Below are 14547 nucleotides of genomic sequence, written 5' to 3'. Positions count from 1 at the left end.
CCACTGGACCATACAGAAATTCTATATAGAGCAATGTAGCACCTTTGAGTACTTGGGGACAATTTCTAATGAAATTTTATATTGGAAAGCCATAAAAACTGCAGTAAGATCCTGTACTTTGAAAACAATTGGGACCATTTTGAAATTCTATTATACAAAGGTTGACTTTTTAATAGAGCCAGCACTTAAACTATATTTGAGCAAGGCTCAACTTCTTTATGGAGTTAAGTTTGGGGCTGGAATGATAATCTGATTGGAAATATGGAATCTATTCAAACATGGACTAGTAATATCTCAGTCTAAATTTTCACCTTGGTACACCTGGTAGAAAAGGTCACAAGGTGCTCTGTGCTTGACCAATACCTACATCCAATCTTAGAAAGGCCTACAAAGCCTTTCACTTTCAGAATATGCCAACCACCCATGTCTCTGGGTGCATGCCATTCCATCATGGGGTGGGAGGGCGCTGGGCACGGACTGAGTTGATCGCCATGGCTGCAGGCTGGGCAGGGATGCCGGGGAGGGCAGGAGTCAGCCTACTATGCCCACCCGAGCTGCCCTACAACAAGCCCTGCCCCTGGTCTCCCTGCAGGCTGGTTTTTGCCCTCCCCAGGCCCTGAAGATGGCAGGAGACGGCCTGCAGGGAGGCGAGGGGGTGTGTGAACTCAATGGCAGGTAGCCCAGGAGACAGCTGGCCGCTGCGGCACCCGTCCAAACCTCATTCCCCAAGCCCAGCTTTTCTATCAGCAGAGCCAGCAGTTCTTCCAAACTGTAGATCTTATGCTTCCCAGGAGAGCAATCTACTCAGACCTTCCCAGCATTTTGCCTTAATCAGTAAATGTCCACTTTTCAGTTTACTTACAAAATCCGATTTATTTACTTTATTGACTTTAGACATTGATTAAGAGCTTCTACCACCAACTTGAAAATGATGAAAAGGACAGGTATAAATGAATATCAATTTTCAAACAGTTTCATGTAGCTATTAAAAAGCATGCAATAGAAGAGGGAATTCACCCATATGTTGACAGAAAATTAATCTTCCAATAATATATTTTGAAATAGTTAATAGTATAAAAACTGCAGTAAGATCCAGAAAAATTAACAGGACACCAATCTCAAAGTAGTTTCCATCCTGAATCCTTATCAGAAATCAGACTTAAAAGGGTCCAAATCATAGGTGTCAAACTCGCGGCCCTCCAGATGTTATGGACTACAGTTCCCATCGTCCCCTGCCAACATGAGGCCACGAGTTTGAGACCTGTGGTCCAAATGATGCATCTCATCCAGTAAACTTGGAGTTGGGATACCATCAGATGGTTTTTCACTTTGCCTTTTCCCCATACAACAGATTGGAGATCAGAATGAAGTATTTTAAGTGTGTAGGATCTAATATGATTTATTAATGACCAGTGTACACATCAGGACTATAGACAAAGATCCAACACTGAGTGAGCTACTGACCCACTCATACTTTCTCTTGTCAATTTAATCAGCCAGGATGGGTAAGGACAGTAAATGGTGAGTCTTATGTATTCAAATGCTGTCCTTCTTAATTTTGTAGTGTCACTCTGTTATTAAGATATTCTCTATTATTATTTTCTTTGGGGATTGTTTTACATTTGTTTTTTGTTTTTTTGTATCCAATCTGTATTGTCCTATATTCCAATAAAGGCTTGGTTGTTGTTGTTGTATCCAAATGAGAGTCCAAAGATAGGATTAATTTTATCTGCAGACTGCTGTGCAAACACACAAAGCTGTTTTATGCCTATTCTATAAATTGGCCTGCCTAGCTCAGTTTAGTATGCTTTGATTGGCAATCGGTCTCAGCCTGGAGATGCTAGGGACTAAACCTGGGATCTCCTACATATAAGGAATATGCCATCTCACTCAGTTTCTACCAGTCAACATCTTGTGGTGTGAGATCATATCCTCTCCCATGAATAGTTCTGCATGTTTAAGACACTCCTTCCTCAGTCGTGCTTATGTGTTTGTTCAGTTTATAGTCTTAAATGTTTACAGCTTGACATGGGGGGGGGGGTGTGAATGTGCCTGTGTGACTCTCAGAAGCTTGTGTAACCATATACAAAAAACTGTTTCCTTGGAAAAAAATGCTCCTAGTTAAGAATCATGGCAAACTAGATGTATCCAGCTGGTGGTGTCTCCCATTACAGCTTGTTGTCTGGGAAACAAAATTATCCTATTATTCTCCTAAGTATTCATTATGAAAATGTGTTTATATGAGTAAGCCTTTACAACCCAGCATCAAAAGTGTATGAATCCAAATCCAATGAAATACAACCCTGAATCCTCACAAGCCTATTCAAGAGAGAGAGAAAAATAGAAAATAGCAGCCAGGCTTTGAAAACAGCTTATCTGTGCACAGCACCATTTGCTACAGCGAAAACTCCTGTATAGAAAACACAAATCAAGTAGATCCAAGAATAATAGAACAGCAGAAGGTCTCTGCTCTGCCCCTCCTGAGGTTCCTAATCTCTGACAATATTCACGCACAGATAACAAAAAACCACCCCCAACTACACAGTTCCAAGTGGAAAAGGGCTCACTCTGATCTTAAAATGGCATTCCGTATAACTGCTATGCAACTGCAGGAATGCAAGTTGGATCAAGGGAACCAAGACACAATTTGCCCCAAAATGTAACATCTGGTTTTGTCCCAAGTCTTGCTTCTTCCCAATAACTCCAAATTTGCTATATGTAAACAAGTATTGCAGGGAAAGTTTGGGTTCCTCAGATGTTTGGTGTGACTGCATCAGTGAGAAGGTAAGTAAAGACACTTTGCCATGACTACTGCTTCTACCTTGTAATGTACAGCTACAAAAAAAATGAGTGGTGCATTTTCTACCTCATATCCTGTCATCATGCAATGACAATGAAGCTCAACAGGCCTACCTTACCAGCATCCTGTGTGAAGTGAATGACAATGTACCTAGTATCCCCCAGAATTCCTTACTATGCCCAATCCAGGGCTGCCAAGGAAACTGTTCTCCCAGAATGAAAAACTTATAGTTGCTAACATAAGATACAGCCAATTGTGTGTGTGTGCCACCGAATCACAGAATAAGAGCTGCAGAACAGTCTTGAAGCTCTCTCCCTCCCTGGTTTCTGTATTTGAAAACGTTATCTTACCTTTCTTCCTAAGAGCTTAAGGTGGCTAACAAATAACAACATATAAGAACATAAGAAGAGCCCCGCTGGATCAGATTAGTGCTTCATCTCACATAGGTGCCTTCCGCACATGCAGAATAATGCATGCTCAATCCACTTTCACAATTGTTTGCAAGTGGATTTTGCTATTCCGCACAGTACAACTCAGCTGCAAAGTGGATTGAAAGTGGATTGAAAGTGCTAGTATTTTATGGGAGGAAGAAAACAATCTTGTCACCTCTGTCCATTCCATGTATAATTTTATAAACCTCGATCATGTCCCCTCTTAGTCATCTCTCTTCTAAACTAAAAAGTCCCATACTCGTCAGCCTTTCTTTATAGAGAAGGTGCTTCAACTCCCTAATTGCCCTGGTTGCCCTCTTCTGTACTTTTTCCAGTTCTGCAATGTCCTTTTTTGATATATAGTGACAAGAACTGTATACAGTATTCTAAATGAAGCCTCATCGTAGATCTACATAGAGTTACCCAAGGTGGAGACACAGTTTCTCAATATAGTGGGGAATATTAGCTTAGAGCAGACTGCTTATTAATGTTGCGAGAGGCTGGGTAAGGAATCTTTAATACCAGTGTATACGAAGATCAGCTCTTCGAAGAAAATCCACAGAGAGGAATATAATGCAAATTTGACAATCTTTATTGTAGGGATAAGGGGTTTACAATCACTTGGTTCAATGCAGCAAACATGCACATACAGAGTTCCTAAGATACAGATAGGTTGGAAAATAGATTTGGAATAGAAAGGGGTATGGGATATATGGGTAATACGACCTGATTGCGACAAGAAGATTCAGGGTTCAGAGCCAAACATCCAGAGTTTTGTTCCAGGGGGTAACAGTGACAAAGACGGAAAGGTGTCAATGGCACTGAGCAATTGGTCCTTTGGGAGGTAGAATGTAGGGAAAAGAACTACCTCTGGGGGTGTCAGGACAACCTTTGGGGGATGTCAGGACAACCTCTGGGAAGTGTCCGGATGGATTGTTTGAGGAACAATAGAGTGGTCAGAAGTTAGTTACAGAAGGGAGTCTCTTTTTTTATGATTTTTTTATTGTATAGAATATTATTATATTTGTTACATTCAATATATTTGTTCCAACTATACATTTTTCCTTTTTCACCCCCCTCCCCCTCTTTTCCATTGATTATTTCAAGCAAGCAGCAGAAGGTTCATTCTACTTTATCTCTTATTCCATAGTTCTTCGTTAAATCCGGCTTCTTCCATCCATTTTTCATACAATGTCCATAGCTTCATAATATCTTCTAGTTTTTCTTGCCATAGTGTATTTTTGCCAGTCTCTCAAAAATCTCTAACTGAATTTGTTCCCAAATGTATTCCAACCATTTTGAGACTGTCTATTTCTTGTTATCTTTCCAGCCCAACGCCAACACTGCGTGTGCTGCTCTAATCATTATTTTATACATTGGTTCCAAATTTCTGCTCACTCTTATATCATCTATTATCCCTACAGAAGGGAGTCTCTGGGGCTCATTCCACACATGCAAAATAATGCACTTTCAAACTGCTTTCAGTGCTCTTTGAAGCTGTGCGGAATAGCAAAATTCACTTGCAAACAGTTGTGAAAGTGGTTTGAAAACGCATTATTTTGCGTGTGCGGAAGGAGCCTGGGTTAAGATAATTAGGGGAGGCAATAACATCAGGAGTCTTCTTGTGACTGGAAATGGACTACTGTAACATGTTGAGGAGACATTCTTCCTTGGCTGTGGAGCTGAAAATGTGCTGATTTGGCAAACAAGCTGGGAGCATGAGAACCAGAAAACAATTCCTGGAAGTTTCTTGTAGGTAGACCTGGCTATTGCCCGATAATGGGCTCCCCATCTCTGCAATGACTTTAGGCTGGCACATGGGCAGGGGTACCTGTGAATAAGCACACACACACACACAAACACCCTGCCCCACTATGCCAGGGTGGTATGGTAACAGTAGGGGTATTATAATATTGGCTATTTTATTTTCAATCACTTTCCTAATATCCCAATACAGAGTTTTCCTTTTTCACTGCTGTGGCGCACTATGTTAACAGTTACATATGCTGTTTCCGCATGGGCAATTAATGGCGGCCTGGAGACGGCAAAAACGCCGTCTCCAGGCCGCCATTCGCACAGGGGGCGCAGCTCCATCGCAGCTGCGCCGCCCTTGCACCGCCCGGCCGCCGCGAAGCCGGGCAAGTTTCAGAGCTTGGAAGCGCTGCTTGTTGAAAACTTGCCGCCCGTGGAAGCCGCTGCCGAAGCGAAGCGGCAGCTGCTTCACGACGCCTCCCCCCACCCAGCACTTACCTTAGTCCCGGGCCTCCTGGCGGCGTTGCCGCCGAGAACCTGGGGACCACGCACATACCCGCCCTGCGCCACTGGAGCAGGCGCGCAGGGCCAGGGGGGCGTGTCCCCAGGCCTCGGCGACGCGCCGGAGGCCCGGGGACATGCCGGGTTGGCCGGGCGCCGGCGCTCTGTGGCGCCGGCTGCCCGGCTGTTTCCAGGACCGTCCGTGCAGACGGTCCCAGCGTCGTCGGGTCGGCGCGCAATGCGCCGACCTAGCTGTTTCCGCCTCCGTGCAGAAACGGCCATAGAGTTATCCACTATGACCCCAAGATCTCCATCCCTCTCTCTCTCTCAACCTGCTCAGACCCCGTTAATATATACTTGAAGATAGGGGTTTTTTGTACCATTGTGTATCGCTTTACTCTTACTAGTACCAAACTTCATTTGCAGCAATGGTGTTCAATTTGTGGAGATCTCCTGGAGCTCCTCACAGCCATCCTTGATTTTCACAACCCTGAATAATTTGTGTCATTTGCAAATTTAGCCACTGCATTACTCACTCCTGGTTCAAGATAATTCATAAACAAATGAAATAGCATTGCCCCCCACACTGATCCTTGTGGGATATCGCTGCTTATTTCCCTCCATTGCGAGAACTATCCATTTAGTCCTACTCCTTGGTTCCTGTCATTTAACCAGTTTTTAAAACACAAGATAACCCATCCTCTTATCATCTTAATCCCAAGTTTACACATGGCCAACTAATGCTATCTGACCACAAAAACATCCCTTGACAACATATATTCATAAAAAATTAATGCTTGTTATGAAGGTTCTTATGAAACAACCTGCTACCTATCTTAAAGGCTGCACCAAGAAATCATACAAATCTACAGGAAGCTCATTCCAAACTAGTAAGGCCACTGTTGTGAAGGCTTGGACGGAACCAGGTCACAGAGGATTGTGTCACTCATTTTGGCACAATTAACAATTTCCAGTATGAAGCTGGTGTGGGACCTCTCAGGGGGAGAAGCGACTGGGAAAACTGCTTGCCAGTGTTTCTTCATAAGCTAGCCAGTTATTTAAAACAGTAAAGTTGGAAACTCAGAGAGGGGCATAACACATTTTAAAGAGGGTACTAAAAATATGCTTCAAATGGCTTTGTCCCCTGAAGCTACTACAGCATGGTGATTTGTTTTGAACGTTTCTGCGTTTTTTTCTTCCACGTGTTTTAAGATCTTGTTACACGCCGGAGGAGTCCCTTTCTGCTATAGAGCCTAGCTTTTTTTGCCTCTACCTATCCAATGACTAAACAAATCTGTAGATGATGTGGAGAGGCGGAGATTCGAAGTAAGGGCAAGAGAATGTCTCGCAGCTTCACCTCCTGATACTGAGCATGCTCAGATGAAACTAGCTCAGTAGTTGCAAGCAGGTCCTAATGGAGATCAGAAAGAAAATCGGGTCATGTGAGTGTGTATAGTTAAGAAAAGAGTGAAGCTCAGTTACGACCAGTTTCCCTTTTCCACACAAAAACTTATTCTGGGCGCCGGAACCGACCGTCTCCAGCTGCTGGGGAAACCCGGATTGTTTGGGGGCGAGGATCAGCGACGCTCACTCCGCAGAAGTCGCTTCCTTCTGCAGCCTCCGGTTTCTTCCTCCTTCGCCCGGGTTGCCGACCGCTTTGTCGGTTCCCTTCTTTCCCAGCGATGCAGCCCTTCATGGTCAACATCAAGTTGTCAGCTCGGACCCTCACCGGGGCGCTCAACTCTCAGAACAGGGGAGCGGCGGACTGGTGAGGGCACTTAGGGGGCTGGAGATGGAACGTGGACCACTGTTATAAATGGGAGGTTGGATGGGTATGTGGGGTGTCTGACCTAGTGGTGAGGGAACTGCTGTTACACTGCTCTAGGGCAACATCCAGCCCTTCATACAATTCTATCCGGCCTGTGTAACACACACTTAAAATCCAATTGTCTGGCCCCAGCCCCAGAAGCTGGTTTGGTGGGTGTGTTCAGGAGCCTGCTGTGAGCAGCTTCGCATTTGAAAAGCAGGGAGACCGTGTTTGCATGCAAACTTTGCCATCCTTTGCAAGCAACACTCACTCCTCCCCAAATGTGCAGACCCAAAACGGGGAGGAAAGTCATCTCGCAAGAGAGCTGACCCATTGCAAACACACACACACACACACACACACACACACACACACACCAGCCCTGGCTCCTTTGAATCTAATCCCTGCAAAAAAGGCGACCAGTCTGCCCGTGAGTTACAGCTCTCCAAGCCAAACCAAGGGTGAGCCCTCCTCTTTCCCCCCTCCCAACCTGGCAAGCTCCCCGCCTCTGAGTCCAGGGGCATCTCTTTGCCGGAAGAAGTTGTTGTGTCTTTTTTTGCCCATTCCACCTGAGTTTTCTGGTGCTTTGCATGATTTTTTTTGCAAGAGCCGCCCCATCTCTTGGTCCTGCGTTGGGTAAGGCAACCAAGCAGGAGGAGCGGATGGGAGGTCCAGATTCAGCTTTGTACCAGGGGAGTCCTGCTCTGATTTCTGTGCATACCTGCAGGGTAGGCTGCCATGTGGGATGAACAGAAAATGAGGAAGGGAGCCTCCTGGCTTACCTTGCAAGCCTATTGCAAGGTGGGAAAATGCGTTGCCAGCTCCCGACTGGACATTCCTGGAGATATGACGTGGAGCATGGGGAGGAACTTTAGCAGCCACTATCTGGTGTAGCCCCACCCCCCTTGGGGAAATGCATTTGTCTTGCCTGGAGATCAGTTGTAATTCTGGGAGATCTCCTGGCCTCACCTGGAGGTTGGCCTGAAGCAGAGGCGTAGCTGGGCAAAGCTGCACCCAGGGTGGCCTCCGCATTTTCAGCCCCCCCCCCATGGGTCCCCATGTCGCACCCTGCAACACCACTTACTTTATTCTGCAGGTATGATGGTACATGGGGGTGGCTGCTGCACGGGGACCCATGGGGAGGGAGCAGAAAACGAGGAGGCAGCCATCCCCCCTCTGCCCCATGGAGCAGCAGGCAGCTGCCTTCTCTGTCCGGCACAGGAGGTTTGCAGGGCACCACTGCCATCCCCTCACTGCCCAAAGGAGCAGCAGGCGGCTGCCTTCTCCATGGGGCAGAGGGGCTTTGTATGCCCGGTGCTGCTGGCTCGAGCAGTGTGAGAGCTGGCAGCTGCCACCATCTCCTTTCCGCCCAATAGAGCAAGCGGCTGCCTTCTTCACGGGGCAGAGGGGGTTTGCAAGCCTGGCGCTGCTGGCTCGCATAGCACGAGAGCCGGCAGCACCAGGCAGGCTTCCCCCCCTCTCTGCCCAATGAAGCAGTGGCTACCTTCTCGGTGGGGCAGAGGGGTTTTGTATGCCCGGTGCTACTGGCTCGCGCAGTGCGACAGCTGGCAGCACTAGGCAGGCTGCCGCTGCTGCTGCCTCCTCTCTGCCCAATGGAGCAGGCGGCTGCCTTCTCTGTGGGGTAGTGGGGGTTTGCAAGCCTGGTGCTGCCGGCTCGCATGGCACGAAAGCTGGCAGCACCAAGCAGGCCGCCCCCCCCCCCCCCGCTCAACAGAGCAGGCAGCTACCTTCTCCATGGGGCAGAGGGGGTTTGTATGCAGGTGTATTTTTCTTTTATGTACACTGAGAGCATATGCACCGGAGACAAATTCCTTGTGTGTCCAATCACACTTGGCCAATAAAGATTCTATTCTATTCTATTCTATTCTGGCTCGCACAGTGCGACAGCTGGCAGCACTAGGCAGACTGCCGCCGTCTCCTCTCTGCCCAATAAAGCAAGCGGCTGCCTTCTTTGCGGGGCAGAGGGGATTTGCAAGCCTGCCACTGCTGGCTCGCACAGCACGAGCCGGCAGCACCAGGCAGGCCGCCGCCCCCTCTCTGCCCAATGAAGCAGCGGCTGCCTTCTCCGTGGGGCAGAGGGGTTTTGTATGCCCGGTGCTGCTGGCTCACGCAGTGCGACAGTCGGCAGCACTAGGCAGGCTGCTACCGCCACCGTCTCCTCTCTGCCCAAGACCACACCGCTTCCACTGGCGGTTTTAGAGTCCCATTCCCTTCTGGATGGGATTCTAAGACTCTGGATCATGAGGTTTAATTCTGTGGTTGTAATGTTTATGACATGGGTTTGTCTTTGTGGATCCCAGCTGTACCAGTTTGGCGTTCAACTAATATTAAACACATAATAAACAAATACAATTATCTTTTTTAGGGGCTGGCAAGGCTTGATTGCATATGGATGCCATTCTCTTGTTTTGGTGATTGATTCCAAGACTGCTCAGACCCTACAGGTTTTGGAAAGACACAAAGCTAATGTTGTAAAGGTACTCTTCTTTTAAAAAATATCTTCTTGAAGGATTGCTAAATCAATGTTTTATCACTGAATAAGAAAAAAATGAGTAACTTAAAATGAACAAATGACTAAAACCAAGATCCAAACAGTAGTTGGATTGGGGCTTCAAGGTGAAGAAAGGATGCAGTGCAGAGAGTTGTACCAAGAATTGGGGAGGGGGGGGGATCAACAGGTCTTCTCCCAACCCCTCGCTCTTGTGTGAGCTTGTGGTCTGTTTGTGGAAGAGGGTGTGTGTTGCTTTACTCTTTCTGTGAGAGCTTCGGCAGCTCTCCTAAACTTATTCCAAGGGACTCATAATGTACTGTTCACTTCGAAAATCATTTGGTTCTACAATTTGCAAGCTGGCTGAAAAGTAAGATTGGATTATGTTAAGTGTGGACCCAGAGAAACGAGGGATGCAGATAGGTTCATGCCAACTGGGGACAAACCCTTTGCATTTTTGACATAGCCCCAGAGTGATTACGCTTTTCAGCATTAACACACCCAGGAAAGCCAGCAACCGACATATGTTAAAGAATTTCTCCTTAGTTTGGGGAAAATCACAAAGGAATAGTTTAAACCGGCCTGTTATACTAAAGTCTCTTCCAAATCAATAGTTTTGAAATACCTTATTAACAGCCAAATACAGGGCGGAACGTCAAGGTGAATATGCACAAGAGCCAGCGGGCAGACATCTGTGTTATTACGAAGACTGTGATACAGAGGCGTTTCCTGACCAAAGATAAGACCTAGATGTCTCAGATGTAACCATCAAAAATAAAAAAATGTAACCATCAAAAATCTGATAAGAAGTCTGTATTTTTCTGAGTCTGGAGCTTGGCCTTGTGCCTGGCCTGGTGCCTTATGGTGCCTGGTGCCTTATGGTACCAAAAGAAACTCTGTTCTACCGCGATACATTTTTATTTTATTACGATCTTATATCGTGGTTTCAATTTTATTGCTTCCCAGGCTGTGGTAACATTACCTCTGGACTGGTGGCTTCTAAGAAGGTTCTGTGGCAGGGTAGATTTGATTTATTGATTTGATTTGATTCACAATTTATATCGCTAATTAAATTACTAGTTAGTAAAACTTGATTTAAACCATGGTTTTCTGCACTCTTTTGTGACCTGCTGCTATTATAAGTTTTCTCCTCGAGAGAATGACTATATATACAAAGATTCCAAGACTTGTAGAATAGTCTGCTCAAAAGGTTTCACTTTCATTTTTAGTGCCTTCTCCTTTCTCCTCACGCTTTGTTTCTTTGTATAGATCTATTCCACACTAAACTATCTTCTATTCATTTAACTTCTTGAAACTTTGCACTTAAGAGATAAAGGATGATTCTGGTTACACAGATTTGCAAAAGAACAACGGGATTAGGTCTTTTTCTCAACTTTGTTATAATATTTTAGCTTTGAAGATGCATGTAATCTCTGCAGACACATATTCACAGTTTTGAGAATTGCAAAGCTAAGCATTTGCAATAATTTGAATTTAAGAATTGCATGGCATTGTGAATGGATTAATGGAATTGTTAGCCAAAATTTAAACATTGAATGAGTATACATCCTCATGTTACATAATTAAGAACTAATCCTTATTTCATGATGAATAATCTTTGGACTATAATATATCTTAAGGAGAAAACTATCTTTAGATAGATTGTTCCTTGAAAAGCATTTTATTTAAAAATCTAATTTAAATAAAAAATCTGATTTAAATGAAACAAACTGATTTAAATAAACAAATCTGGGTTTTTTTTAAAATCACTGATTTTTATTCATTCAGTTTTGTAGTTTATTTTTTATCACTTTTCATATGTTTATGATGCTACATTTTTCTGTTTTATTTATATTATAAATCTGTCAGTAGTGTAAACTAGCCCATTTCTTTTATAACTTTTCTGTGGTTAGCAGAAAGTGATATTAGCCACTCCAATTTATGTTCACATGACTGCCAATTTTTTTTCATATTTTTAGGTTAAATGGGCTAAAGAAAACTATCACCACAATATTGGGTCACCTTATTCTCTGCGCTTAGCCTCAGCTGATGCAACCGGAAAGATCATTGTTTGGGATGTGGCTACAGGAGCTGCTCGCTGTGAAATCCAAGAACATACAAAACCCATACAGGGTAAGAGGACTTATCTGTGTGCATGTTATATTGTGGCAGAACAGTAAATGAACTTCCTGCTTAAAAGAAAGAATGATGTCAAGGAGTTACAATTCTTAGGGAGACTCCTAATCTTTGAGCAGTTGCCTTTCATTTATTGCTGCTATGCATTGCCACTTACTTTTAGTAAATACTTGTACTCCTTGTGCAGAAATACAGACATATTCTACTTGGCATTTGTTTTGAAGTGCTTGGTTGCTGTGTCTGGTGGGGGTGGGGAGAAGGGATAAAGAGATTTTAAGGACAATGTAGCATGCATGTTGTCCTTGCTGTGGCAAATGAGGTTTTATTTGACATCTGAAAATCATGTTATGGCCCAAACCAAATGGGGGAAATGACAATTGGGAGCGGTGGAGAACTTTGCTGACACATTTGCCTCCTCTGCTGGCCTAAGCAGAGCCCTTCGGGGATGGGCGGTTTATAAATGCATAGATAGATAGATAGATAGATAGATAGATAGATAGATAGATAGATAGATAGATAGATAGATAGATAGATAGATAGATAGATAGATAGATAGATAGATAGATAGATAGATAGATAGATAGATAGATAGATAGATAGATAGATAGATAGATAGATAAAGGGGCACCCACGCTGGCAGAGAAAGTAAAGACACCAGCATCTGGGCATCACACTGCTATGTGGCTGCCAAACCTGGAAATGGGCACCTCCAGAGAACTATACTGGCATCCAAGTGGATGCTGGCACAGGGGGAGGGCAGGTCAGGGGTGTTCCCAGGGATGGAGCCAACTTTAGTCAGCTTTCACTGGCATTTCAGCTTAGGAACAGTGTTCTGTGTGGCCATAGGCTTACTTCACTGAAAGTGTTTAGGCTAAGGGGTGATTCACATGGCAAGAGGGTTTTTAAATTTCTCTCCTTTTTGTGCCACCAAAAGCAGTACCTTCACTGTGCCATCCTTGGTCACCTCAGCTCCTCCCCAATCTGGATTATGCTACCCATCTTTTTGTGAAATTGTTGATGCTTGGAAAGTATTATGTATGGCATATTTACAAAAATACATAGTTAAAAAAATTAAAGTATTGTTCAATGATAGAAATGTGTATAGAAATATGGGCTAGGGACTGATAGGTTCTATCATAATGAGCAAGTCCTATTTTATCTCCCCCTCCCCCCCCCCCAATTTACTTTCTGCTGTCCTTAAATGTTACTCAAGATCATGATTGGGATGCTGTGGTTAATATCTACTTTTGCATTTTTGTGGGTTTTAACCTCCTCCCACTTTCAGGATCAGCAATCATTTTAGGGAGTAGCAGGAAGAGAGAAGTGAAGCAGTCCTTTTCTGCTGAATGAAATCTGTTTTTAGAGATATCCTACAGGGTCCAAACCGATGATGAAGAAGAAGAGTTTGGATTTATATCCCCCCTTTCTCTCCTGCAGGAGACTCAAAGGGGCTTACAATCTCCTTGCCCTTCCCCCCTCACAACAAACACCCTGTGAGGTGGGTGGGGCTGTGAGAGCTCCGAGAAGCTGTGACTAGCCCAAGGTCACCCAGCTGGCGTGTGTGGGAGTGTACAGGCTAATCTGAATTCCCCAGATAAATCTCCACAGCTCAGGCGGCAGAGCTGGGAATCAAACCCAGTTCCTCCAGATTAGATACACGAGCTCTTAACCTCCTACGCCACTGCTGCACGCTCACTCTATCTTTTCCAGGAAACTTCCACTCCACTATTTCCTTGCTGGTTTACAATTGCACTTTCTCATGGTGCTGTCCATAGGTTCACTACATTGATTTTGTTTATATGCATGTTTACCTCCCCCTTCACTGAGTCCTTTGTCCCATAGTGATACTACCTTCCCTCAGTCTCATTGCTGAGGCAGCATAATAAATGCATGTTTTTCAGAGCTTAATAGGTGCTATTACATTTTAATTGAAGTATTTAATTCAGCTTGTCCCAAGACCTCTATTTGTCTGGATCAGTCATTTTGGGGGAAAAGGCTGTAGGGTCTGCAGAGCAGGGCCCATGCGTTTTAGTTCTGTTACACATGGCTAACTACATCCCCTCTAAGCATGTTAACTGTGAGTTCAAGAAGAGAGCCACTCAGTTGCTAGGCGACAACTTCAATTGGAATTACCTCTGTAGCTGCATGCCAGTAGGTGGACATGCTTGTAAACTAGCACTTAGTATAAGAGAGGATTGCTTTGATGTTACTGTATCATTTAAACCTTGATCTTGTTCCACATATTCATGTGTTAGTTTTTTCTGTATTACTGTTGTGGGAAAGAAATTTTTGGTCTTTCTCCTAGGTAGAAGGTTACAGGTATTTCCAAACAACTTCATCTCTTCCATTCTTTTTAACTCTCTGACTGCTCTTTTTATCCATCTCTAGAGCACTAGAGATGCACTGAAACATGTACAGGCTGACAGACAAGAGCAAAACAAAGAGGATTAGACTGGGTTCCCATGTATGCAATCGTATTGCATTTTCTGGGTGGAAGAGGAGTGATCTTGTTCCATTCTCCTCCTCTTGCAATTCTGTCCATTGTGCATTTCTTGTTCATGTGGGTCCCACAACCCCCACTATCAGTTCTTGAGGTCACTATGGGGGTCCC

The 14547-nt window shown here is 44.6% G+C and overlaps 1 protein-coding gene across 1 annotated transcript in view; it reads left to right on the top strand.

Annotated features, from left to right (window-relative positions):
• The first annotated feature begins 6906 nt into the window (after positions 1–6906).
• WDR11 (WD repeat domain 11) overlaps positions 6907–14547 on the top strand; it is a 68743-nt gene continuing 61102 nt past the window's right edge. The window contains exons 1-3 of the mRNA XM_048506557.1: positions 6907–7252; positions 9678–9789; positions 11780–11933. Coding sequence (XP_048362514.1) covers positions 7167–7252; positions 9678–9789; positions 11780–11933 — 352 coding nt within the window. The 5' untranslated portion in view covers positions 6907–7166. The remainder of the gene's footprint in view (positions 7253–9677; positions 9790–11779; positions 11934–14547) is intronic.

This window comes from Sphaerodactylus townsendi, linkage group LG08 (genome assembly GCF_021028975.2).
Source record: "Sphaerodactylus townsendi isolate TG3544 linkage group LG08, MPM_Stown_v2.3, whole genome shotgun sequence".
NCBI lineage: Eukaryota > Metazoa > Chordata > Lepidosauria > Squamata > Sphaerodactylidae > Sphaerodactylus > Sphaerodactylus townsendi.
This window is presented reverse-complemented; position numbering and strand designations above follow the sequence as displayed.